This window comes from Ursus arctos, unplaced genomic scaffold (assembly GCF_023065955.2).
Source record: "Ursus arctos isolate Adak ecotype North America unplaced genomic scaffold, UrsArc2.0 scaffold_22, whole genome shotgun sequence".
Taxonomy (NCBI): Eukaryota; Metazoa; Chordata; class Mammalia; order Carnivora; family Ursidae; genus Ursus; species Ursus arctos.
In genome coordinates this window covers 9532135-9559987 of record NW_026622897.1, presented here as the reverse complement: position 1 = coordinate 9559987, position 27853 = coordinate 9532135, and the positions used below count along the sequence as shown (strand labels likewise).

The window sequence follows — 27853 nt, the reverse complement described above, 5'->3', positions numbered from 1 at the left end:
TTTCAAAGGTCTTTCTTATTTGGGGGATTTGTAGGATACTCTATCAGCTAAAGACTCAAGGCTCACGAAATTCCATTTTTTCTATCTCTTGTGATCTCAACTCTTTGACCCTCTTCTTTTCCTTAAATATTAAGGCTTCATATGAATTTCTTTACCAGTCATTTCAAAGTTGTGTTCAAATAAGAAGTTTGAATAAGCACACAGAGAATGTGTTCCGCTAGCGACAGATTGTGCAAATCATCCTCCAAAGGTCTCGCTCAGTATGTAAATGGCACCTGGAAGTTAGCCCCACTCACTCACATACCTGGCAATATTTAAAATGAGTGTAGGTGGGATGAGCAATGAGATGGTGCGGGCGTGCAAACTCGCTTTGCACCTGCAGTATCACAATGACCTCCAGACACATTGATCAAACTGACCCATTACGATGTTCAAATATGGTTTGTTTTCTTTTTGGTCAACATAATAGAGACTAACGAATGGATTAACTTTCAGACAGATGATACCCTAATGGTCTTAATGACCCAAATTTAGCTTAGCTCTTATCGGTCGTTGAGCAAAACCAACTCAACCAGCTGAAGCTTAGCAGACTGACAGTAATCAATGTCGAAGGAGCAATCAGACTACACCTAGAGACACGATCAGATAGGGTGTGACAATCAGGCTCAGTGAACTGGCTTTTGCTTGACTTTCTCCCCCCTTCTTTCTTTTAATGAAGAGGAACATCAGGGTCCATTAGAAAGTTACTAACACTGTGCCTATGGTTGAAAGCCTTTTCTCTCCTCTTCTCTTAAGAAGGGTAATACTAGACAAATACTAGACTTAACTAAGCAGTGAAGCAGAAGACCAAGCTGGTTTAATTAGCTTATTCTGTAACCAACTTTATTAAAGAAACCATTGAACCTTCCACAAAAGTCATCACAATCATGAGGAGCACCGTGGCATTAGGGGCTCTACCTTCTGAGCCAGTCACCCACAGCGAAGCCGTGAGAGCATTCTAAGGGCTCTGCACTTGACCTTGTCCCTGTCAACATTTTTATCAGAGGCTTGGACAAATATGTTTCATGTAAGTGTTCATGTGAGGTTGGAGGCAACAGCTAATACAGATGCTGGACGACAGCGCCTGGGGAAGGCTACTGAACTGCCTGCCTCCGGGCCTTGTGCAGTGGGGTCACCACTCACTGTTAGACCTCATTACTTTAAAAATGCATAAACAAAACAGGGGGATCCATGTGGCTTGAAATGCCTTAGACCTACAGACCTCTAAGGATAGCCCCAAGGAAAGCCAGACTCGCCCGGTTAGAAAGACGGACGAAATGTTCCTCCAGCCAGGAAGAGTGTATATGTGGCATTTTTGGTCATCAAAGTGATTAGAGGTGGCTGCAGGCATCTAGAGGGAAGAAGACTGGTAGTGCTAAATGTCTTGCAATGCACGGGACCATCCTAGGAAGGAAGAGCCTTCCCAAATCGCCATAGTGACCCCACTGAGAAACGCTGGGTTGCAACAAACAAAACACAGTTTTTAGCAGAAATAAATATAAAATTCTGCATTTTTGGTGAAGCAATTAATTGCATGAGAACAGGGTAAGAGAATATGTGGCTTCAATGCACACAAAAAGAGCTGAGCATTTTAGTTGACCACAAGCTCAATATCATGCAAGAGAATGAGGAAATTGCTGCAGGACTAATACTTCAACTGCCTGACGGCATCCAGAACAAGGGAGCAGTTCGCTGCACAGCAATCTGTGTTAGCTACCCCGGCACTGCAAAACTTTAGGGGAGTGCCAGTGGACTGAAGCTCTCTAGGACCAGACCACCAAGAAGCACAAGGGCTGAACCCGCGGCATGGGAAATGGGGAAGACCCGTGGGTGTGTCTAAGGGACGAAGAGTGGAGACTAATGGAAAATCCAAGAGCTCTCACCCAGAGGACTGAGGGGCAGAGGTGGGAAGACTGAGCAGTGGGAGGGGCAAGGAAGCAGACCTTCCTGATCGCCAGTGTTGGCCAGCTGCCTGCAGAGGACAGACACTGTCACCCTTCAGGGAGGGACCACGAGCCTTTCTAGTGGATAAGCTGCAAAGTGAGTGCCAGATGAGCCTGGAAAACCTCAAATGTGACCTTCCTTCCTGACTTCTTGGATCTCAGCATCTTGTGCGGTCTAATTCTCAGGAGCCTTCCTGACCTTAACAGGTAGATACAGTCGTCCGTTTTTATCTGCCTTGTGTATCATCCTGATTTTAAAAAGAAAATTGTTTCCTTTCACTCCTACAATATGGTGCCTCTAATCATCTTGATCCCTGAGTATATATGATGTACTTTCAGATGGAGGAGATCACGAGGGGCTGCTGCCAGATGAAAGTGAAACTGGTTACCCAGAGTCCAGCTGGCATGAATAGGTCCTCTTCGTTCTCTTAATTATGAGCTCCCCACGGTATAAGATGGACATCAAGCCTCTCTGATGTTAATATATAACTAATAGGAATGGCAACTTTTCTACATAGGGTTTCGTTTAGGCAAATATGTTAATGTGGTGTCGTATCACTGGCCGGTTTGGAGGACTTGTTCTAACACGGGTTCATGCATGTTCCAGTATTGTGACTTCGAGGAAACTTGAAGGCAGTCCATAGTAAAAGAAACCACAATACAACCTATGTGGCTGGGCTTAGATAATTATCTCAGATTGAGACAAATGATCTACACTGATCATCGAATTACACAACCCCTACTTGGTCTGAGATGGTCTCTGTTGGATACCTTTTGTCTCAGTATTTAGTAAGTATGAATGTGGATTAGTGCCTGGCTATTTGTTCTCATTCTGTAAAAATGAATTACAGATACAGGCCAGAAGTGCCCACCTAGGAAAGAATTTAGGGTAGGCACAAATCTTAATAACCCTTCCGGTCTAGCTTAGCTGTGCAGCTATTCCTAGAAAAGACACTGAATTTAAAAGCATCATTCATCTGGGACAGATATTATTTCTGTCCTTCACTGTAGGTCAACGATATGCACTGGGTCATTCTGGACAAATCACAAGCCTGATGTAGAAAAATCTGCCGAGCAGCAGCCCTGTGGTTTAAGCCCTGAAATGTACATTCAATCCACGTAACATACATGATGGGAGCTGAAATCTGAGCTTAGAGTTTAATTCCAATGTTGATAAAGAAAGTTTCCAAGTAAACACCACATTTCTTAATCCAGTTGGTTTTCACAATATCGAACAGCATATGTGAGTTTCAAAAATACTTAGCAGTTCCTTGAGTTTTTGTTAAGTCGAATTCAACTGTGGAGGTAAAACTTGTAAAAAATAATGGGCTTTTTGGAACAGCAATTTCTATTCCTTTTGATTTAGTTTTGTTTTTTATTCACGGGGCAGAAATCAGATCCTCAAATGCAAATCCCAAATGTGGGTCTGCTGTGTCACCCTATCTCTTTTTGACTTTGAGTTTACCCTCTGTAGGGATTTCCTTTAGGCAGGCAGAAGAGTGAAGATCTATCATTTTTGACATGGGGTCAATAAGCAATCCATTATAAATGTTCTTTAAGGCTAAGGCCATTACTCCTGAATAGGTGACAAAGTTTTGGCCAACTAAAATGAAGCCCATTACTACGGGGTATATGAGATGAGATTAGAGAAGTGCCATAAGAGGGTTTTAGTAGCTTTAAAACCAAGCTGCTTCTTCCTCCTGCTTTTGGCCCACTCAGCAGCAAAGGGCTGCATGATGTGAGGATACCTCAATTTGTATACACTGTCAATAATAATGACAGCTTTCTGGTGGCCTATAAATCTACATGCTCTGAAGCTAAATCTTCCCAGTCATTTCAAATTGCCAGGAAGGTTGCTACCATGTGCTACTGAGAGCTTAAGCTGGGAGCTTAGAATGTATCAGAGAACCCAGTGTAATCGTCACGTAGAAACTGCTAATTATTTTTGCCTTCAGAACAAAATGATATTCAAATATGACCGAAAATACAGGCAGACACAAAGGCAACCAAGCTTTTGTGCATACAGTGCATGTACAGCGTGAGTCTACAAAACACAAGGAGAAGAATTAACAGGGCTCATTCCGACCCCTGCTATTTCCGGGACACATTCCCTTCAGTCCCCCTGAGACGATGACAGCTGGACCACCAGGCTCTTGACTTCTCCTTGCTCCTCATAGCTCCGTACTCCTGGGTTTGAAAAACACTCCCCGCTTCCTCCCCAGAACAGCTAACTTGCCCATGCCCACGGACCTCACGCCCTGTAGATAGATCTATGCAGGAAACTGTGGCCCTGCCACCGCATGGGGACACCGATCAGGCCACAGCCAGGCAGGCTGGAGGATGGAGGCCATGGGATCTGGCGTGGCCTCCGGGGCCCGCAACCCATCTTCTGGCTCCCTGAAGAGAACGGGGCCCGGGCAGACGAGAACTGCTTTGAGCCTGCATCCCATGGCCCAGAAACTCTTGGTGGTATCATACCTTTTCTTCACTGCTGATGTTCCGGGTAGAAGTCCTCCAGGTGATTGAGGGAATGGGGTCTCCCGAGGCTTCACAGGTCAGAGTGACTTGTTCCTCCAGTTCCATGGCGGTCTGGTTCTCTACATAAGTGATTTTGGGTTTTGCTGAAAAGACAAGACATGTTCATTTATCTGATTTTTTTTTTTAGTTTTCTGGGCTTAAATTATACCATGCACGCACTCCACGCAGCTTACGTACTTACTGAGTATAAGACCCAATTCTAGGTGTCGTAGGAGCTACAGAACCGCATCCCTATGGATGTACACCAAATAGGCGTGTGACAACTTCAATGTAAGAGCAATAACCACAAGATTCCCTAGAGAAAGAACACCCAGGGCAGAGGGTGGAGAAGGCACGGGGCAGAGGAAGAGCACTCATCTGGCTGGAGCCTCCATGAGGAGAAAGCTTTTGACCTGGGCCATGAGATCTTCAGTTCGTGGAACTTTGGGATAGAGAGTCATTCTAGAAAACTGCTTGATTGAGAGCAAAGAAGCAAGGACACGGGAGGAGGGCATTGTGGCAGGGGTGGGTGGTGCTGGGCCCAGGCACCGAGTCATGGACGCCTGGTTACAGCGCTTGCTTTGAACGATCTCTGGGCACTGGATGGAGGCCCACTGGCGGTGTTTGATCAGAGGAATGAAACAATTATCTGTACTTCAAGAAGGTTAATCTAGGAAAAAACTCAAGATGATGGAGAATGGAGAAAACCTTGGGGTGGGAAAACCAATTTGGAAGCTCTGACAGTGCCCCGGATGTGGCATAATGGAGTCCTGAACTGGGTGGTCCTGGGGGAGGGGTGGATGGGGGGCAGACAGGGAAGGGCAGCTTTTGGAGAGGTGCTCATGGAAGGCTTCACAGGAAGTGCCAAATGAACAGAGGGCGAAGGAGGCATGGCAAGAATCAGAAGAAGGAATGAGAAGGAGTGTAAGTGACTCCGAGCTTCTCACTGACTGGGAGAGCTGTGGTAGCATTGACTCAAGCAAGGAAATGGGGCGAGAGATGGGATGGGGGCTGCGGAGTGGGCTGGCATAGGAAGGAGATGAGATGGGTTCATTTTCCAAATGTTTTGGGTAATGCCAGAAAACACAAGCATTTGAAAGCGGAGTTAAATGTTAAAACATTAGAGAAAATTGACTTTTCCTGATTTAAAACAATTATACTCTGAAATTGCAAAACCTTCCATAGAAGAGAAAAGATAACGCTGAGCAAATGTAACTTATTTTACTAATGGGGAAAAAGACGAGGCTAGATAAATAAAAAATAAATCAAATATATGGATAATGTTTGAAAGAAGTGCATTTCCTTTACATTCAGATTCACGTGCTGCTCTCGAGTAGGTTAATAAGCTTCCTGTACACTTTCTACAGGTTGAGGCCCCGGTTCTGCTTTAATGGCGAGGCTGTGTGTTTTCTGTAGCAAATACCTGCTTCTATATAAAATTATCCACATAGGTCAAATATTCTGCTACAGTTAATCTGTACTAAACAGCTTGCGTGGCAAATCCTCTTTTGATGGCACCCAGGCACCTCTCAATCCAATGGGGCCAAATGATCACAAATTGGAATTGATGGAGTTCACTTGAGAACGGTTTTCCCGTAGGAAGGTTTTGTGTCAATCTCGATACATAAGACTTTCAAGGTGGTCACAACTCATATTGAATGGACTGACTGTTAAGTGTGGCCAGACAGGAGGTTTGAGAAAGATAAAATAAAAGTTGAATTTCTACACTGTTAAAATCACAGATGGAAAAGTGTAAAAAAGGGGCACCTGGGTGGCTCAGTCGGTTAAGCATCTGCCTTCAGCTCGGGTCATGGTCCCAGGGTCCTGGGATCCAGCCCCGCATTGGGCTCTCTGCTCAGCTTCTCCCTTTGCCCCCTACCCTGCTCGTGTTCTCTCTCTGTCTCTCAAATAAATAAATAAATAAAATCTTAACCTCTCTGCACTACAGAAGCAGCAAGGCTATTGTCAGAAGTCACTGAAGCCTTAGAATATTACCTTGGAGTTAGGATATCAATATACTTTATTGTCCAAATCAGGGCACTCTTGAGAGTGAAAGGGTTGCTCTGCATTATTACCCTGGGACAATGGGCATCATCAGGCAAACACGGACAGATGCAAGGTCACTTTCCCCTGCACACCAGCATCTAGAGGAACATCTCCAGGTTATGTCCTCAGATGGTACTTACAGCATCGTAATTAACGTCTGTTGCGGGCCCTTGACTTTGGATCCCTGTCTATTTTCCACCTGCTGCTATGGGACTTACTGCCTCAGATCGTTCCGTTGCACTTCTCCCCACGGACCCTCCTGTGAGCACAGACGTCCTGGGGACTCTTCCCAGCATGCAAGGCTCTTCTCTTCTGTCACGCCCACGCCTCTGCACCCTGCCACTGAGGGGTGGTCTCGTCTGTTCCCACCCCAATCCAGGCTCCCGCAGCCCGATCCCAGGGAGGGCTCTGGGGCCCTGCTCTTCTGCACTGAGAAGCTGGACATGACCAGGTGCACCTCCCTTCAGGCTGTACCCTGTGCTGTAACTCACAAAGGCTGCTTTGGTCCTAAGGGGTCAGATAAGCAAACCCACTGGTGAACCTGCCTCAGCCCACAGCAGCATGAGGCCTCAAGAGCGTTTGTGTGAGCATAACAGGAACATGCGGAGACAAAAATACTTTTTCAGAAGGGCCCATGGGGGAGAAAAGTAATGGAAATTCACTGCCAAATTTAAAGAAAGGTAGGATGTAACAATTAGTAAAAAGAGCTTCTGGCTGATAACTAGGGCAATGCGTGCTAGAACGTGCCCCTTTCTTAGGGAAAAATGATGTCGGTAAGGTACAATTACGGCAGTCTCTAATTTAGATGTGCCCGTACATACTAATTGCCTTCCCGTCTTGAATCACCGGAGTTCTGAGCCCTATTCTACGATCCGAGCTACTGGTTTCTGTGTTCTTCTGCCTCACTGCCGCCAACTCGGCCGCCACTGGGGAACCTGCCCCGCTTCCTCCCCTAGTGCTAGGCCCCCTGGCAAGCCAAGGGGAAGGAGCAGGACAGAGAGTGAAAGAACGAGGGAACCGTACCTCGCTAGTCCCCCCCCCCCAACCTGGTGTCCTGTCCTTATTACCAATCTCCTAAACCAAGGGAGGCCAGAGAAGGAGGGAGAGGAGGTTAGGAACGTGAAACGGAGAGGAGAAGCAGTGTGTACGTGAGGGACAAGGTTGCTCCAAAGAGGCTATGTGAACGCTCCCCCGGAGATCACAGAGGGGGCTCTCATTCTGCATGGGGGCTGAATTAGACAGAGTCCCTAGGAGTCTGTGGTTTACTTACCTGTCTCTGCAGGAGTCCGGCCACCTCTCCTCTATTTGCCCTTCTGGACTAGCACCTATTCTCCCGGGGAAGAAGCTCTGTGTGTGTGTGGGGGGGGGGGTGCAGGAGGGGATGCCTGGTGAGGGAGGTGGGTGGAAAGACAAAGCCCGCCTTGCCACAGTTCCTGCATCCTACATTCATTCCCTGCCCCGTCAGCTCCTCCCCGACACCTGATCCAGCTCTTCACTCTCCATTGGCCCCACGTGACTCCTGACTCACTACGCGCACCTACTTCCTGGGGCACCCACCAGCACTAGAGAGAACCCTAGATCTGTTCCTGACCAGCCAAGTGCGAACTGAGTGTACCTCTACCGAGAAACCGTGTGACCCAGGGCGGCAAAGGGAGGTTCGTGCTGACTTCAGTGTTCCCAGCCATTCCGTCTACAATTCAGACGTAGTCTGTGTTAAGTGGAGCTTCCTGGAGTAGTAACTCCCCTCTGCCTGCTCAGGCAGAGCGACTTCCAAGCCACCTGCCTGTGTTTGAACCCTGGCTCCTTGGGTAGGTCACCTAATTCTCGGGGCTCAGTTTCTTCATTTGTGAAATAGGAACAAGAATGAAATCTACCTCACAGTGTTGTGCTGAGGACTGAAAGTCGGTTACAGACAGCACTTCACGTGGTGCTTGATACATTATAAGTGCTTGCTTCATGTCGGGTATTATTACTTTACGGAGCTAATATCCAAGAATTTCCCAAGACAAGTGATGCTTACACATTTCTAGACTCATCTCCTTGCCATTTGCACTGTGCTTCACTCACATAAAAAAGGCTCTGCCTTCCCTTATGCAAATTCTAGCACCTACGATCTGTGAGACACCGTCCTCGTAGCTGGGAGTACGCGGTCCCTGTGAGCAAGGAGCTCACCATCAGCCCAACATGCATCCTTCCTGCCTCTGTGTCCTCGCCCATGCCCACCGTTCTTCACCTGGCTAGCCCTGCTTGGGAAACAGCACACCGTTTGGGAAGACCTCTCTGCCTTCTGTCCCACATGACCACAGGTCTTCTTTTCCTCTAAAACACTGTGCCCGTTGCCATTATGAAGTCCTTACAATGGGCTGTCATTAAAAATTTCAGCGTTGGTCATCCATGTTAGCCCGTGAGCCCACGGATGAGGAGAGCGTGCCTGTTACTCATTCTCATCCCTCTGACAATGGCTGGGCCCACAGCAGGCACTCAAATATTGCTGGCTGACACTCTCTATTATAATTTATATGCTTCCAAGTTCGTCTCCCTCCTCGTGTTTCTCAGAGTTAAAGGACCACATCATACTCATTTTGGTTGCCCCTCGGTCCAGCAACACTGGTGCTTAGTCACTATCTGTTAAATGAAAGAATATGTTAACAATGCATCTGTCTTTATAATATGGAAGAACTTGAAATCTGAGTGGTGGGGAAGAGAATTAGAGAAAAAACTGTCAAGAATATTTCCCAAGGCCATTAGCTTTCACTCTCCAGGAAAGCCAGGTGATGTGAACCGAACTGATAACCAGTTTCTAAACCCAACTGTCATTAATGGAGAAATAAGATTCACCTAAGATTAGCGGGTCCAACTGCACACAAGCACTTGATGTTTCAAAGGTCTACAATCAGGCCCCACAAGCAGGTCCCAAGCAGGTTCCCCAGGCACACACCATAGTGACCTGGGGACTCTGGCACCTAGCTGCACCATCTATAGTGGACCAGCGTACTTGTCTTATTATTATTTATTTTTTTTTTTTTTAGAGAAAGAGAGGGAAGTGGGAAGAGGCAGAGGGAGAGGAGAGAGAGACAATCCCAAGCAGGCTCCATGCTCAGCTCAGAGCCTGACGAGGGGCTCGATCTCACAACCCTGAGATCATGACCTGAGCCAAAATCAAGAGTTGGATACATAACTGAACCACCCAGGCGCCCCATGTCTTTTTTAAAAACATGAGCAGAGAAGTGTTGAAAGCCAATAGGTTAAGCATTTCTCGGCCACAAATTCTACTTTCAAGGTCAGGTCAAAATACATTTCAGTTCCAAATGAACGGAAGTTAACTAAGTTTATCAAGACAGAGGGAATAGAGACTAGGGGCTCTTCTCATGACTTTGATGGCACCGTTTCACACGGACCACGGAAAGAAGCAAGGGAGATACAGGAAGTCAGCCGGTTGGTCACTATGTTTACCACGGGCCTTCCCGAGTCCAGCACTGTGTGGAGTGGCAGAGATAAAGCAGGAGAGAGACAGAACAGCCAGCACTCCACTATCTCGGTGTTTACACGCTTCGTGGAGGTCAGAGGCCACGATCCCCAGAGCAAATATGGAAATGAAGCCAGGTCAGGTAGGATAAGTGTGGTGAAGAAGCTACAGTCAGATCAGTGGAAGCACATCAGTGGAGGTGGGTGGGTGGTAGCGGTGCGTTAGCCGGGGCAGTGTAGGAAGGATTCACTGAGAAGGCAGGTTGAGCTGAGATCTGAATGGTGCAGGAGAAGAAGGCGGTTCAGAGCAGGTGTAGGGGAATGCCATTCCAAGCAGGAGAGGTATCAAGTGCAATGTCCCGAAGACAAGGAACAAGCTCAGTGTTGTCTAAGGCACAGAAGGAGGGCCTGAGGGTTGGAGAGCTGTCAGTGTGGAGCTAAGTGGAGGAAAGATGAGGTTGGAAAAGAAGGCAGGGGCTAGCTCAGGTTAGGTCTCGCACATCAAGGCAGGGAGTCTGGATTTTCTTCTGGCGGCAACAGGAAACCATGGGAGGATTTTAACAGCAGACTGGTGCTTGAGATCATTCTAGCTACTGTGAGGAGGGGCTGAAGGGGACCACTGTGGGTGGGGGGCGGGCGGGAGACCCGCTGCGAGGCTCTGTCCCTGACCAGGAGAGGAGGCGGATAGCGTGGACTTGGGCTTAGGGCGTGGAGCTGGCAGACGTGGTTGCACCCGGAACAGATTCCAAGGCAGAGAGGACGGGGTCCTGCTGCTGGACAGAATGTGCGGGCTAGGAGAAACTGTGGCAGAACAATGGCCTTGACCCCGACCGTCCTTACCAAAGACTTTGAGGTGGATGGACGCATCCTGCTCTCCAGCCTTATTCTCGGCAATGCACACGTACTCTGCCTCGTCGTTCTTATCCACCTTCCTGATGGTCAGCTCAGAACTGTCATCGCTGAAGATGTACTTCTCATCTTCCTTGTCCTCTATCTGTTCCCCGTCCCTACAAGGTGCAGAAATGCCAAGTGCCATAATTTTGACCACAGAAGTAAGATGTTTATTTTTAACCAGTTTCCACAGAATGCACACTGAGCCCATGGGAAAGACTCGGTCTTCACAGAAAGTCAACACCCCAGATTGTACTTTCACATACACACCTTTTCTTCCTCTACCCAAACGTCTGTTTCTGTCCAAGGGCTATAAATTGCCTACAAACATTCCAAAGAAGGCCTCTGGTTTTGCCCCACTGGAAGGGATCCAATGCCCAAGGCAAGAGAAGCTTACAGAAAGGCAACCATGCTGCACGGAGAGCTGAGATTCCCAAGCAGCCCACACCCGTGCCACGAAAATGCCAATACACAGAACAGCAGGCTCCACGCTCCCTTCTCCACGAGTCCATGGTAAAAGGCACGAGCCGGTTTCTTACTTCGTCCAGCTCATGGTGGGCTCTGGGAAGCCTTTGGCATCGCACACCAGGGTGACGGACTGGCCGAGGTTGGCGGTGGCGTTCACGATGCTCTGCCTGGCCTGGACGGTGGGTGGCACTGAAGGAAGGAAGAGCTGTCAGGGTGGGTTGTGAAAATCCGGAGGAACCCAGTGGCCTGAAGAACAGGCACTTCCAGGGGACCTCAGGTCGGAGGGTCATGGCCTGGAGGTCAAGACTCCTGGGCAGCTGTAGGGTGGTATAAGCGATCTACATTCCGATGTGTCCTAAATAATCACTCCAAACTCAATAAATAAGTCACCCACAAACATGCATCAATGTTTCTCAACAATACGAAATATCATTATATGTAATATTAATATTGTTTTTAATAACATAGCTTTAAAAGCTTCATAGATAGGTTTTATTCCTTTTAAAATAGGATTCAACTTATAGCAGTTATTTACCATGATGTATTTTTTCAATCGATGCATATTAATCTTACAATACCATGGTAACTGGAACTTGACACCCAAAAGGGGGCTCTTGATACTGGAAAAAGCTGAAAATACCTGTTCTTGGTGGTTAGATGGTTAATACCAATTTGAAATGCACCAGCTCACTGAGCGACATTTCTCTGGGACTTTCATAAACAGCCCTGTGCACAAACGGTTTTTACCAAAGGAATGAGAGGGGGAGAATTTGGCAAAAAATACATATCAATAGCCAAAACAATTCAACCACGATTTACTTATTTTCTTAGTACTGACATTATAACTTCCTGTAAACATCTTGTAAATGTCAGATCAATTCCAGGGCGTGTTTATTTGACACACTGCAGATTAAGATTAATAAACCCGTGGCCCATGATTTTGACTATTCTGAGGACTGAATTGATTATAATAAATTCTTTGAAAGTTGAACCAAGGGACTACCTCACGATTAAGGTAAGATCAAGGACAATGAAGGATGAATAAGAATTTATTAGAAAGCACAGGGAAAGTTTCTAGTGCTGTAAGACAATGAAGGACGTTGAAGAATTGCACTAGAAGTCCCCCAAGGAGAGGGAAACCCAAAAGGCCAATGTATTAAGAGAAAACAAAACAAGCCAGAGGCTATACCGGGAGGGGGATTCACTTGAGACGTATGCGTGTTAACAGACCAAAGAGAAAGTTACGGAGGATGATTTGGGAGACCCAGGCAGTAGTAATGGAGAGAACAGGAAGAACGGATCTCCTCACCGTTCACAATGACCTGAATGTCCTTGAAGTTGATTTCCCCCCGTGCCAGGATCCTGCCCTCACAGCGATAAGTGCCCTCATCTGTTTTCTTGATGTCCCGGATCTGCAGGTAGTTGTTGGACAGGACTATGAATCGGACTAGAAGAGACAAGAGGCGGGTTCATCCAAGGGTCAGTCAGTGAACTCTGGTATTGGCAGGCAGGTTGCAGGGCCCTTCCTCTTCCCCAGCAGCAATCTTCTGGGGCTGGGGGCGGTGGATGGGGGGGGGGCTTTACACCGAAATCAAGAAATGTGGCCCTGGCATTGACATAGAGCCAAGAGCAAAAGTCTACTGGCAATTTGTCTTTTTCCTGGGAGAAAAGGTCAAGTGCCTGAATGTACAAGCTCCGGACGTTCACACATGCGGGACCTGGAAAGAGCACAGGGCTGTGCGACACCGGCATCTGAGGCTGGGTTGGAATGCCTCGGGGGCTGGACTAGGTGGAAACCCTAGGGGACCCGGTGGCTTGGGGGAAGGGCAGCCGCCAGGGAATTCAGGCCTCACCGTCTTTCGTCAGGATGACATCTCGGCCTTTGTGTTTCCAGATGATGGTTGGGGGGAGGGAGCTGACCACATCACACACGATCACGGCATCCTCCCCCTCCCTGAACTCTTGCGGGGTTGGTGCATTCTTGAACATGAGCTTCTCTGGAAAATGAGCAGGAGCAGAGTGAGGGAAAACAGCTGGTTCCCCCTCACAGACCCTTTTTCGGTAGAGCCATACTGCTTGGCTTCAAGCTGTGGGCAGCTCTCAACCCTATATACAGTGGCACAAGAGGGTCCCACCCCATCCTTGGCCAAGATGCCAGGCAAAGCAGCTGTTGTAAGTAGGGGAATATGGCATCAATGTTCGCAGTTAATGTCTATTCACTGAGTGCTAACCTGATCGTACTTTGTGTGAAAAAGGGTCTATGGAGGTAAAGGGGTCTCTTTACCAAGTGTCTCTTGCCAAGTGGGATGGTGCCAAGGAGGCACAAAGCAAGGTGGAATGAACAGGTACAACACCTAGTCTACAATGACTGGTCATCGTCCTTTCTCCATCTCCCACTCTGTCTGATACCCCAAACCCAGCTTTCCTAGAGCAGAGGACATTTTGAAGAACACGACAGAAGAAAGGCAGGCTTAATGGCAGTAAATACTATGGCAATCAATACCGTTCCATTAGCTGTCACCCACCATTACGCTGGCCAACGGGACAGATGCCTGGTAACAAGGTAATGAGGTGCCACCTCCAGACTGGGTTTCACTGACAATGGGAACCGCCTGCTCTGAGTGGCCCAGAGTGTTCAGATAATAATCCGCCACACCCCACCGAGCCTTTGGACTCCATTAGCAGCAGGGGAGAGTGAAATAAGAGGGAGAACTTGAATTGTACGATAGGCAGCACCTGGGGAAGGGAACCCTTAGCACCCCTCTGGGAACTGTGTAATTTGAATTTAGAGAATGGAGGCCAGAGGGAGGTAGCTGGGATCTGCGTGAACCAGGGCTGTGAGTTCTGAACTGGCCCAGAATCACTGAAGAACATACTGGAGCTCTTAGCTCAATTCAGAAAAGACTCGGGGCGTGGAAGGAGGAAGGCCTCAGGGGGCCCTCGGCTGCCCTCCCACTCTGCCTGCTACACGTGTCTTCCTGGCCAAAGGAGAGGACGGGGAATACAGAAGGAGACGGAGGAGGCACTTACGGAAGATCTTCACGTTGACCGTGGCCTCTGATTCGCTGCCATCCTCGCCAGTGACCACACACTTGTAAATGCCGGCGTCGTCAATGTCGGCATTGTAGATGGTGAGCGTGGAGGAAGAGTCGTCGTTCCACACCACGGAGATCCGCTGCTGGTTCGGGGTGAGCTTCTCTCCGTTGGGGGAGAACCAGGAGATGTCTTTATCTTTGGCATCTCCTGCCACTAAAGAGGAAGAGATTATTTTCAAACCACGGGAGTTAAAGAGACAAAATCCCTTCTAGGGTGACCGTGGGCACTCAGCAAGAGCTACAGAACAAGAGGTCATCGGGCTCGGGGACCACGGAGGACGTGATTCCGCCTCCCTCTGGCTTCTGGGCGTCATCGTTATGTACGTAACACCCCTCACAGTGAGTGGGAAGAACTCGATGGCCCCTGGTGCCACTGCTTCTGAGAGTACGCCTGTCCTTAGTGAGGGAAGAGGAGAGGTGTGTGTTGAGGACCTACTGTGTGCCAGGCTCTAAGCGAGGAGCTCCAGCCTCACAGAAGAGGGAATTCGTGTCCAGGATCTGAGCTCAAGGGCCTGGCGAGTCGGAGCCAGCTCATCAGCTTGTTCTTGAGGGCTCAGACTGTGGTCTCCGGAGAGGAAGGGGAGACACCAGCTAGTCTAGGAGTGTGGATTCCAACCAATTTTATTCTAGTGTCTGCCGGCACAAACTGGCACGGCTATCATTTCAGCACCCGTCTCAGACAGACATGTTCATCTCCTTCAATCCTGCGAAGAAGACAGCCAGAATCACCCATGCGTTCTTTCCCTGGGCACCGAGCAGGGGCAGATGCCGCTGCTTCGCCGTCTCAGACACGGTGCTGGAACAAGGGCTCTGGGCTCCGGCGGACACGGCGTCACCCTGCCTCCCTGCACGGCGCCCTTCCCTGGGCCACACCACCCAGCCCTGCACAGATGCTTAGTATGGAAATGAAGCCGGCTTCCTTTCAGAGCCCATCATGTTTTCAATAAATATCGCTATTTGCAAGATGTGCTGTGGGCTCCACGGCGGCATCTCCGGATCATTTAAACTGCTGTAATGAAGGCGAAGCTGGAGTGCACACACCCGGCGGCCACGAGGCACCTCATCCAACGCAAACCAGGACCGCCTTTAAGGCCCCCCGGCCCCCCCGCCAAAGGCCGCTGGCTCAGTGTCGCCGCGTGCACCTAGCTCAGCGCCGCTTGCCCGCTTCCTCCACGACCCGGATCCCGCTCCCCGCCCACACGGGGAGTCCAAAGCCTACTCGCAAGCTTCTCCTCCACAGACGTTTCCCGAGATTATCCGAGCTGTGGAAATGGGGCAAATTTTCTAAACAAAAAAACAAGGACACCAGCTCCGACAAACCCCAGAGCTCCAGTGGGGGCAGCGGGACAGACAGGGGACCCACACCCTCACAGCACAACAGCCACCGGTACTCAGTTTCCTTTCAGGCAAGTTCAGACCTTCCTGGAATTTCGTGTCCCGGGAGATTCTGAGAAGCCAGCCTCACACTGACCCGCGGAGGCATGGTGTCTGAGGCAGCACTGCTCACCCCGTCGCGCACAGAACTCCGGAGGCACACAGAGCAGGGGACCGGGCTGAGTCGCTATTTTGGGAATTGTGCTGACTTTCCTCAGGAAATCCCTAGACCTGCTCCATCACCACACAGAAGCCTGACGACACGTTTCACTGTGTCGGGGAAGCCCTTTGCGAGGGGAAGGAAGAGGGCCTGAGAGCTTCCCCAGCCTCCGGTCACACCACGGACCCCGCAGGGGAGCAGCTCCAGGCAGGACTGGCCCCGCACGCACAGGCACTGGCTGCCGCTCGGCCGGCGCTCGCCTTAAATGCAGTGGGGCATGGGGCACTTGCCTTGGCATAAGAAGAATTTGGATTCTCCAACGCTGATTTCTCCTTGGCTGGGGACGATATCCACCTGCAGAGAAACTGAAAAAGACAAAGTCTGGTTGAAACACACATTAGGATTTTTGAGAGGGAAACTCAGAGCTTTCATTGAAAAACAGGGTCTCCCTGCTTGGATTAAGAGAGTGAAGAGGGGATGTGGTCTGGGTTGAGAGCCTGTCACCACCAAAGAATCAATGGTTCCTGTGCCGAAGCCAGGAATGGACACGGTCCGGATCCTTCCCTGTGGAACTGCTATCCCCTATCAGACAGTGTGGGGTCCCTGGGAGATTTGGGGTGACCCCCAGCTCTACAAGTTTCTGACCTCTAGAGAAGGCCGTGATCCTGCTCCAAACGGCAGCACTTCTGGGATTCACAGAAATAACAGATCAGTTACTTCTGGATATCAGCCTGAAGTGTCCCCACGGCCGTGTGACAAGGGAAGCCTGCCACTCCTGACCTCCCCAATTCCCCATGTCACCGTGCTTCATGACTACGGAGAAGGATTCACTGTGATGATCTGGATGGATCTGGAAACAGGGGATGCCAAATGCTCACCCTGCCTTGTGACTAGGGGACCCACACCCCTCTTTCCGTAAGAGGAGACAGCGTACAGCATCATCACCCTCCTCAAAGGCTGTGGTCTGTGCCCCGAGGAATTCCCTGTATCTCCTGGCTCCTTGCGCTGCATTTTTATTCGACTATCCCCTGCTCTGTCACTCCTCTCCACCGATAAGACAAAATACATGGAGGGCACGTATTGCATGGTGCACTGGGTGTCACACGCAAGTAATGAATCATGGAACTTTACATCAAAAACTAGGGATGTACTGTACGGTGACTAACATCATATAATAAAAAAATATTATAAAAAATACATGGCACTGGGTCCCACAGATTGCTGTATTCATTCGGTTCCTCGTATATCTGCTTGGAGCAGATAACTGCTTCTCATGAATATATAGTTTTAGGGTAGGGAAAACAATGCTTTTATCCATTTGGATTCAACTTGCTTCTGCCTCCCCTCCTCTTAGGTAAAGTACATCTGAAAGCTGAAAGCTAACGGACATTTGGTTCAACGCAGGTAGCTTCTTAAAGTGGATACGGAGGAGGGGCCGGGACTCAACAGGCCAGGTAATAGAGACTCAGTGAGCCCTTCCTTCGCACAGCCATTTTCTCTGCACCCAGAACCGAGGGCCTGCTGGTTGCCATGGAGACGGACTGGCAGGCAGAGCTGCTGCTGGTCTCAGTCTGTGCTCCCGTGATGAAGGGACTGTGGTGCACTCAGCAGAGCAGAGGGATCAAAGGGCCTGCACGGGGCTGGCAAGGGGAGCATGGGGAGCACCGGGCTACTGGGGGTGCGGCCTTGCTCGCCACCTACAACAGACAAAGCAGACCTTGGAGAAGCAGCAGAGGCAGGGGAGAGGTGGGTGGCCTGGTGCAGAAAGGAACTGCGAAGGGAAGGAGGGAGGGCACAGAGTGAGGAATCAGGCACAGAGTTCAGGCGGGGGCGGGGGGGGGGAGGATGCTGAGTGCTCCACCGTGAGAACAAGAGGGGGGAACTCAGACTGCCAAATGCCGGTTTGGAAGAAATACCGTAGTAATCCGGGGGCAGCCAGCCGCTCCCTTGCTGGGTTTACTGCCGATGACTCATCCGGGGCCCAGGACTGAATTCTCACAGAGAGCAATGAAAGGGCATCCCCTACCTTTCCCGAAATGCCACGCAGCACATGCAGCTGCGGGGGCAGCTAACCCTGTGCTGGTGTCTCTCGCTGTGGTGTTTCTATGGGCTCTCCTCCGGCCAGAGCTGGGTGCGCTCAGCTCCAAACCGAGGGAGCCAGAAGGAGTCTCAACCAGCACCGTGTTCCCCTGCTTATTTCCCGGGTGAGAAAGAGAGATAAAGTGACCTCACTAAGGTCACCTCTATTTAGGGGCAGGGTGGTGGTGGCCATAGAGCCCAGGCCACCTGGCTCCCAGGTAAGTGTTCTTTCCATTACAACGCTGCCTCTGTGAGTAGAGGATAAAAAAGTTCCCATTCATTTGGTTTGATGAACAATCTGGAGAACCTGAGGAACGACCCTCAGATTCCCCATCCCCTAAGAGAACAGAGCAAGCCCAGAGCTGATAAGGCCCTTAGTATTTTGGGGGCATGGGGCCTGATGGAGAGGGCTACAGGCCAGCGCCATCCAAGACCAACCAAGACCTTTCCATTCTGTCCATGCCTCCCATTCCACAGAACGATGGGCCTGTGAAAGCCCAGGAGCTGTGCCTGTGCCATCTGTCACGTAAGTAATGGTCCTTTCTGGACTTTACCGGGGCATTCTTCAGAGAATGAGAGGCATATTTCTGCCTGAAAGGCTCACTGGCCCATATGCAGAGCATCAGCAGCCAGCCTCAACATTGGATCCTGTTTTTCTCCCAGAGCCCTCACTGCTCCGAGAAGGATATTCTTATCCCAAGTGAAAAAACAGCCTTCATCTTTTCAGCTCTTTTCAAACAGAACATGACCCTCCAGGGGCCAGAGAACACGGTGAGGCTCAAGAGTTTCAGACCCAAATGTGGCCAGTATCCTTCTCTGGGCCGTGGAGAGCAATCAGAAACACGGATTTCAAAGGAATTCCCAGCTTCAGCAGATCCCACGCACACATTCATCATCACAGAAGGTTTTTCAAGAAGACATAGCCATTTAGACTCCCGGCACACATGGAAAAGATAGTATGATTCCTCCTTCAAAGCACCAGTCAAAGCTGGCCCAGAGGAACCCCAGCCCCTCTTAAAGCCAACGCCTGGATGTCTTCCACTGTAGCACAAGGGCTGATTGCCCCAAAGGCTGAACCTTGAATTATTAGCTTTAATAACGGTGCATGGAAATCCTGCTCTACTCTCCAAACTCCCTCCCTCTGCTTCACGGTACCCCATCCTTTCTTACTCTATTAGGCCTTTCATTGTTTGCAATAAAAATTCCTACCTCAACTTTTGCCTTCCTCCAGTTGCACATATAAGTGAAATTTCCTAACCAGGCTTAACTCATACCTTTAAAGAAACCTAAGAAAACCCTTCTCCCAGAAAACCCTCTCCTCAACTCTTGTTTTGCACAAATGCTCTGCAGTAATGCCATGCATCCATTCTAGATGCGTCCAGAGATACACGCTTACACACATAGGTGTTTGGACCCGAAGGGTCCTCATCCCCCACAGCCCTCTGCACCCAGATTACAGGTTCCAGTTTACAAAAGGTTCTCCATTCCTTTGTCTGATGCTCACAACAGTTCAGAGACATAAGAAGGCCTACCTTATTGTCTCTATCCCACACAAGGGAATATTAAATCTCAGAGAAGCAAAAAACTAGCCTAGGGCGACTCAGCTAACGAGCAGTTGAGATTCAAAGTCATCGGATGCTAAGTCTCCAGCTCTTTCTTCTATACCCCTAACCTTTGGTTGGCTGTCTCACAGGCTCGTTATGACCTAGTAGTTACCATTTGCTCTCTTTCCAAATCATGGGCTAGGAAGAACAGAGTGTACAAACACCTTATAGTCAAGTTGCTGTCTTCATTTCTACCCTGGTTACTTCCGACTGGCCTCCTCGCCCACCGATGATCACAGCATTATAACTCTTAGCTCACAGCTGAGGGGGGGGGTGGTGGAGGCTCAGAGCCAAAAGTAATGGTGGAGTCCAGATTCCAACCCAGGCTGGATGGAGTCCAAAGCTCCAGATATTTCTTCCACACTCTTCTATCCCTTGTGAGCAGACCAAAAAAGGTTTCTCTTAAGAAGAGAATGATCCCTCTGCCCTCCGTCCTCATCTGATTTAAAAAGTAAAATAAACGTGGGGGAGATATGTACATTTTCAAATGTGTTTTCTGTTTACGTGTTTTTTAAAAATCGATGCTATGTTCGAAAAGAGGTGAACTTGTTTAGCGAACAGCTTCAGATGTAGAAGTTGGGAGACTCTCAACTTTCTAGCAGAAGCAAGAGAATTTCCTTTAGTTGCTAAAGAAAAGTGAATTCGGATTTCAGTTCATAAAACATGCTAAGGCAACTTATCAGGAAAGGTGGAAATCTTACCAAGGCAAAGAAACAGAGAAAAATTATTCTGATTTCAAGGAGGAGACCACAGCTTTCACTTGAGTCAGCAACATCTTGCAGTTTGATTTTTACTGCATTTCTTTTCAGATTCTAATGTGTTTGACAAGGTAGAAGTTGACAGCAGTATGTAAACCCAGGTCTCTCCCATGGCTAATTGAAAATATTTTCTTGTTCAATCGTGATAAAGATGGTGATTGCTGAGAAAGACGGACTGCAGGTGTGCAGCAGGCCCAGAACCAAGGTAAGAAGATGCCCTGGTCACCAATTTAAGAGAAGGGTGAACAATAGAAGATTAATGTGATTAGTGACTATGCACCAGATGAGGGGATTTTCTAGAACCTATATAATAACAGCTAAGAATTTTTGAAAAAGGCATCACAGTGTCACTATGCATTTATTTTGTTAGCTATTGTTCTAGAAATGGACCTTGAGTATCACCATACTTAACCACTTCCACAGAGAGTTGTTTTTTATTTTCCAACTCTAACTGAATGCTAAATCCCCTTCATGTGACCATACCTATGGGAAATCCAGATGTCTGGACCAGGAGCGTAACAACTGAGGGGCCCCCACTTGCCTCTGGCAGTTTGCTCTCATTATTAGCAAAATACTTGAGGGAACATACAGTATAACTTCACTCCTAAACCAACCAAACTCAACGAAAATAAAGCCAAAACCAATATGGCAGGACTGGAGAATGGTTGAGGCCCAGGAGTGCTGAGTGTGAATCTCAGCTGTGCCACTTACTAACTGTGTGATCTTGCCATGTATTTTAACCTCTTGGTGCCTCGGTTTTCTTATCTGTAAAATGGGGACAAACAGAACCCTCTTCATAGGGCTGTTGGAAAGACAAAGTGAATTAATGTATGTGAAGAACTTAGAATAGAGTTTGGCACATAATAAACACTTTATGCTTGCTGTGTAGTAGTATTCTTAATAAATCCTTATTAACAACCCTTCCCAAAGAAATTATTTTGATCAGTTTTTGAGGGAAGGAATGTTTCTCTTTATGGTTTAAGATAAAGTAATCTTCTCGAATGATCCAATTGGTCAGGTGGCCCAATTCCACTTTCTACACTAATTTAGGACATTCTACTTGCCAGTCACAACTTTATTGCTATGCAAGATGATGGAATTCAATCCAAGGCAAAAAACAGTAATGCAGGCGCCCTAGACAAACCACTTCACCTTGGCCTGTTTTCTCATCTGTAAAATGGAGATGATGGTAAGACTGCATTTGTGTGGCCGGACTGTCGTGATAACTAAATGTCAGGAGACAGCCATAGGTAAGAAGTCAGGGTTTGGAGTCAGAGAGGCCTGGGCCCAAACCCCGGCTCGGACACCAGGTAACTCTGAGTCCGCAGGAGAATCTCAGAGCCTGCTTGCCACATTTATAAATGAACATAACAACCCTGTTTATCTCATAGGGATGTCGAGATGATTTAGAAAAGCAATGTATGGAAAGTACCAAACGCCAGCTCTGCTCTGTGGGTTATTTTTTTATTTTTATTTTTATATTTTTAAAAGATTTTATTTATTTATTCGACAGAGAGAGACAGCCAGCGAGAGAGGGAACACTAGCAGGGGGAGTGGGAGAGGAAGAAGCAGGCTCATAGCGGAGGAGCCTGATGTGGGGCTCGATCCCAGAACGCCGGGATCACGCCCTGAGCCGAAGGCAGACGCTTAACCGCTGTGCCACCCAGGCGCCCCAATGTGGGTTATTTTTTTAAATGACGGTACATATATGACAGCATTTTGAACTCACACACACACACCCCAAGCAAACAAAACCCCCCATCATGCTTGTAGTGAGAATAACATAACGGGAACCGCTTAACTACCTGTAGACACGTATTATGGTACGTGTGCGTGTGTTTATATATATGGTACATCCTCTGTGAGCCTAGATAAACGTGTGTGTGTAGAACAATGCCACTCATCAGACTGCTATTGTTGCAAAAAGCAGCTAGACATAGGTAAATTTATCTCATTTTGGGAGAGAAAACCAAATAAACAATTAGGAATGACAAAGGCGCCTCACCCATACTTGACACGCGAGTCCTGTAATTCTGGCTCGAGCTACTTGACGGCAGCTGGGCAGAGGAAGAAAACGAGGCAGACGGTTTCACTTTCACGTATTAACCCAAAAGTTAAATGTCATTTTAAGGGAACTGTAAAATATGTGTTCTTAGAGATTTTGGCTTCAGGTTCTGTATGATGTCATCACAAAGGCAGACCATATTCTAACTGCCACTGAAAGCATCCTCATCGCTTAAAGCTGGATCATAGCAGCAACTGAAACATTCTAGAAGCCATGCTTAGGGCTGCTCAGTTGGGGCCTCATCTATGGAAGTGCAGAGAATTCTAATTCCCATCTAACCCTAAACATCAGAAGTAACCTAGATAGGTTCCTAGGCCAACTAAGTTTATAACCAAACCCTTGGGAAGCCCTGTGTGTGAAGCCCCCACAGGAGCCAGACCCTGGCGTCCCCCAGGCTGCCATCTAGCCTAGCGAGTGAAGGACGCCCTTCAGAGACCTGTGGTCTTTCCTGGTTGAGAACGCCAGCACACAGCGAATGTGGCAGAGCAGAATTCAAGCCTGGAAGAGGAAGGAAAGAGGAGTCTTGGGGGTGGTGAAAGGTTCATTCTTTATCCATTAGGATGGAGAACCAAAGCTCCCTGTGTCAAGATTAAGCCACACTCACAAGTTGCAGACGTGTGCAGACATCGCTAAACTAAATTCACTTGAAGGAGATGTGGAGTGCACACACAGCCAGGTCTCCAACCTCCCAAACTGGGCAATGTTTCCTTACAAAACCCATGCAATAAATAGTCCCGGTGAACATTCTCTTTAGCGTCCTCAAGTCCCACGGCTCTTCCAAAGTGATGGGGGAGGTACAGAGAAGGTGAATACGGCTGTAGAATTCTTCAGCTTTCCATGTCACACAATACTATAATAGACGTTACAATAAGGAAGAAACAGTTCCGAGCATCACTGCACAACCGAAGCCTACGTGATTAATCTGATATCTCATTACCCCGAACATTCTATCCTATGGAATTCTGGTGGCCAAACAGCAAAATCACTTGCCAGAAGCAGGAATTTCTTAACATTATACATGATATAAGCTGCTGGGAATCAGGACTAATTGGGCGCCGGCTCTGTTTCATGGGACTGGCTTCAAGTCAGAACACAGAGCCAAGGCATGTAACGGCTTCAGTTCTCTTGGCCTCCCGAGTTCCCTGGGTCAAATTAGCATTTTTGTTAGGTCTGATCAAATGGTTTACTTTCATAGAAAGAAAGAAGTCAGTGGTTTTTAAGCCATCATTGTTGTCCCCACAAACAACCTAGCAGCTAGAAGACTTGACTAACGTCACATCACGGTGTCCTGTGCTCCCGGTTAGAGGGCTAGAAGATAGACAGGTTGGTTTAATCTGCTCAGACATAACAGATTCATGCTGGTGCCCAGGCCCTCACTCCCACCTCTAATCCCCACCCCCAAGAGAGCCCAAAGTTCTTAGTGGGAGCACTCTGGCGGGTGTTTCATGGGTAGTCAGAAGAAATGACTCAGTGGGATACTAAGCAGGCCAAAATGGACCCGAACAATTTCCATACCACACCCACAGATCAGACACACAGGGGAGAAGCCAGCTTGGCTCTGATGAAAAGGTACTTGTTTATTTTTTGTTTGCTTATTTTAGAAGAAGGTCATAAAGGAAGGAGATACATAGAAGAATTTACTATATATATTTTTTTCTCCAAAGCAGCAGAACGTTGAAAGTATACTCGTAGAGTCTGAAAGGGCCAGACTCCAGATGAGGAGTGAAATCCTTTCTGAGTAGGCATTCGCCTGGTCTCATCCAGCCCACAAGGGGTCAAGGCAGGAATGTTCCACAGCCCCTCGCACTGGGGAACACACAGCTGAAGGCATGCATGTGTGCTAAGAGGTGGCAAACGTGGGTCTGGTTACACTGTGGTATCTCAGTCTTCTGCAACATTGGATTCGTGGCCAGGATGCTGGAGCCGTTAGTAACAAAGGAGGGGAGAGCCAGAGAGGACCTGCTGCATCTTCTGCAACCCCTTCCTTTTACAGACGGGACACTCCGGGGGCAGTCGCCGAGGGTCCCTGCTGTGGAGTCCGGGACCCACAGCATTGGCCCCACGGGCCGACTCCCGCCCCAAGGCCCTTCTTGTTTTTGTGTCTTATTTCCTCTGTGTGTCCTCAGTAGCTATTTTACCTGCTTTGCCCTAGTCTCACCTCTGTCCCAAAAGAGCAGGCGTCATCAAGCAAGAGAACTGCTCTATGAAAGCGCAGTTATGAAAGCTGGACAAATGGCAGGGGCTCTGCCAGTCCTGTCCCAGCCAATTCAAACGCCTGCTTGCTTCCAGCGCCGCGCTCACTTCTCCACGGAAGCTCAGCTTCCCTGCTTCCTTTTCTGACCTTCCTTCCTATTGTCTGCCTTTTTTCGGCCAGCACTTTGCATGAAGCTGACTTACTGAAGTGCCGGGCAAGGACGCGAATAGGTTTTTGGGACTCAGCTAAGGTTCTCCAGATGAACAACATAAAATCTCTCAATCTGCCTCAAGGACCCAGGCCTTCCTAACAGATTGCTGCACACTATCTGATTGTGTCCAGGGTGCCCGACAATGTTTTCTTAGGGCCGCTCTCCCGAAACGCTGCCTTCACAAAATGACTCACCTAACTTCTTTTCTTCCAGCTGTAAAAAGGTACTTTGATAGAAAGAGAATTGTTCCCCTTCCGCCCAACAGCTTTTGCCAACATGGCAAGAAGTTGGAATTATATGTTCTAATATTTGTCCAGCTGTTGTTTGCAGATGTTGTATTCTTTACACCCAGAAAATAGAAATTTAGAGAATGCTAGCGTGCGACTTCATCCTGAGAATTTCAGATCCTGCCCATGTCTTTCAAAAATGTCCTTATGTGTTCGTAGCTTTAAGCACATCTGGGCTATTGAAGATATAAAGGCTTATAATCTCTCAAACAACCAGTGCAAAGAGTTGTTAAATTTGGTTTCTGTCATGTGAAAAATTCACATTCTCAAACAAAGATACATAAAAATATATAGTAATTATTATGTGCCAGTCACCCTACTAAGCCCTTTATTGAATTCGTGTAAGTCTCGTAACAATCCTACGAGATAGGTACTGTTATTATCCCACGGGACAAACAAAGAAGCCGAGGAACGGAGAGGTTAAGTTATTGGCCCAAGGTCACAAAGCCAGTAAGAAGTAGAGCCAAGAGCTGAACCCATGCAGACCTGGCTCCATGATCCTTGATCTTAAGCATGTATTACTTGGTCTCAATTAAGGTCAACTTGCATGGAAAAGGGGCTGATTTTGTGCTGGATGAGCTAAGCACATAAGTAGAGAAAAATACTATCGATTCAGGGATATATGCCACTCAGACCATGGGATAGAGTGATTCTGAAGGGGGCTGGAAACAGGTTCCTGAAATTCTGGATCAACCAGCCACATGCCCCTCCCTACTATAGCCCTGCCTTTATCTCCAGATTGAATCCTCTCTGCCCTCCCACGCCCCTCCCCCATGGGCCTGGCCTTCATGCCCACCTGTACCCTCCTCTGCTGCCACTAAGTACTCTGATTTGGTGGCAGCCACCAACAGGATCAGGCCAGAGGCTGTGAGCTGGATTTTCCTATCTAAACGTTACTCCCAATCCCCCAATTTGGATTCTGGATAAGCCATATCATCCCTTACTAAAATGTTAATATTAAAATTGTTCTTCGGTGACACATAAGTCGTGGTGGATTCTTTGCTCCTCTGTAGGGTGTGCATTTGAAATGGCTTATTCATGGATCTGGTCATCTGGCACTCTCTCAGAGAGTCATTCTTCTTAAGAGGCCATCTGTAGAGCATCCATGGTAAAGAGATCCCTAGGAGAGGCCACAGTCTTTTCTGCTGGGTGGAGAATCCACTCCCCACTCCCTCAGCCACTGTCACCCCCAAACAGACTGTACCTGACCTGTTAGATGACACATAGAACCACATGACACAATATTTTAAAAGGGACAGAACAGAGGAAAACTGAGCCATTTAAGTAATAATTTTACAAATAGTACATCCATGATTCTGGAAAATAATCCTATTGTTTTCCTGAGTTAGGAACAAATAAGAAAGCGCTCACGACACCACTATATAGGGTAAGAGCTGAAATGCCCTATCTAGCTCTATGGCTTAGCAAGAACTTAGAGCTGACAGCAGCCACAGCCTGGGGAGGGTGGTGGACAGGGGAGAGGAGTAGGGGCTGCAGGAGATGGTGGCCATGTGGTGGTCCCGGCACATCTGAAGTACACCTTCATTCTGAGACTGTGGTATTCTATCTGCCAACCTTATGATTCATCCATCCATAGAATTACCCATAACATTGTTCTCTGAGTCTCAGTTAAAAGTCCTCTGGCTACACTTACACCTCCTTCTTGTCTTCGCACAATGTGATTTCAGGGACCCAGAAGAGCCCCAGAAGTGTTCCTCCAGCCCCAGGTTGCTTATTGACCTTCCTTCCTTCATTCTCGGTACTTCTGCCTTATGATTTGTATGCCTAATAACAGCAAGGGCCTCTGGCTGTACTCTAGGTCGCTATCAGTCTTTTCAAGTTATAATGGATCAAAGATTTGGGTCTAGTTTGTTAGGAGGGCTGGAAAGGCTAGGAAAAAAAACAATCCAATGCATAATGTTACACTCATCTTGATAGCTGGGACCTCCTCCATATGCTAATCAAGCCCCCGCCCTCTGGGAGGGCGGCCCCCCAGAATACTGCTACAACCCTCAAGAACTGCTAAGAAGTCATAAAGTTAAATATGGAATGAGATTCTTATGACAGCCTTTATAGTTTTTTGTTTGGGTTTTGTTTTTGTACCGAGTTTTCACTTAAGCAACCACTGTGAAGTTCTTTCATTATTCACTTAGGCTCCTTCCCTCCCCCAATCCAAACCCAACTGTCCTTGACACTCTCACTTTGCTTTACCCAATAGGCAGGAGAACCTTTGAATCCCAGTCTGTGAAATTGATGACAGAAACATTAAAGAGGGTCTCCCCGCCCCAGCACGATGTCATCATGGGCTTTGATGTTCAAGGACCAAAATGAGTAGGATCCCAAGGAGCCAATTCAAAGGTCAGGGGCAGATACAAGGCTCACTCAATGAGAAACAAACACAACAAAACTCATCTGACGGTGGCAGAATCTTCTTTTAGGAACGATGTCACGGAGGCAATGCTTCTTAACTTCTCTGTCAAGGTGACAAGCTCTAGTCATTAGCAACTTTAAAACCAAGTAACTAAACTTTCTTACACCTGGATCCTCATCTCAAAAAGAAGGAAAACCTACCAAGAGACACATTATCTCTTTAGAGGAGGTTTCTGGAAAACTTCTTTTGAACTTCAGGAGACCAAATCCCCTTTCCTGGCAATGGG

At 48.0% G+C, this 27853-nt stretch overlaps 1 protein-coding gene across 16 annotated transcripts in view; it reads right to left on the bottom strand.

The window, feature by feature from the left end:
• Window positions 1–27853, bottom strand: part of NCAM1 (neural cell adhesion molecule 1) — a 292392-nt gene that overhangs the window by 46626 nt on the left and 217913 nt on the right. For all 16 annotated transcript variants that reach the window (XM_026505739.4, XM_044386647.3, XM_048217424.2 and 13 more), the window contains exons 2-8: window positions 16289–16363; window positions 14400–14618; window positions 13223–13366; window positions 12679–12816; window positions 11441–11558; window positions 10851–11017; window positions 4461–4603 (exon numbers count right to left, since the gene is read on the bottom strand). In XM_026505739.4, the coding sequence (XP_026361524.1) occupies window positions 4461–4603; window positions 10851–11017; window positions 11441–11558; window positions 12679–12816; window positions 13223–13366; window positions 14400–14618; window positions 16289–16363 (1004 nt within the window). The remainder of the gene's footprint in view (window positions 1–4460; window positions 4604–10850; window positions 11018–11440; window positions 11559–12678; window positions 12817–13222; window positions 13367–14399; window positions 14619–16288; window positions 16364–27853) is intronic.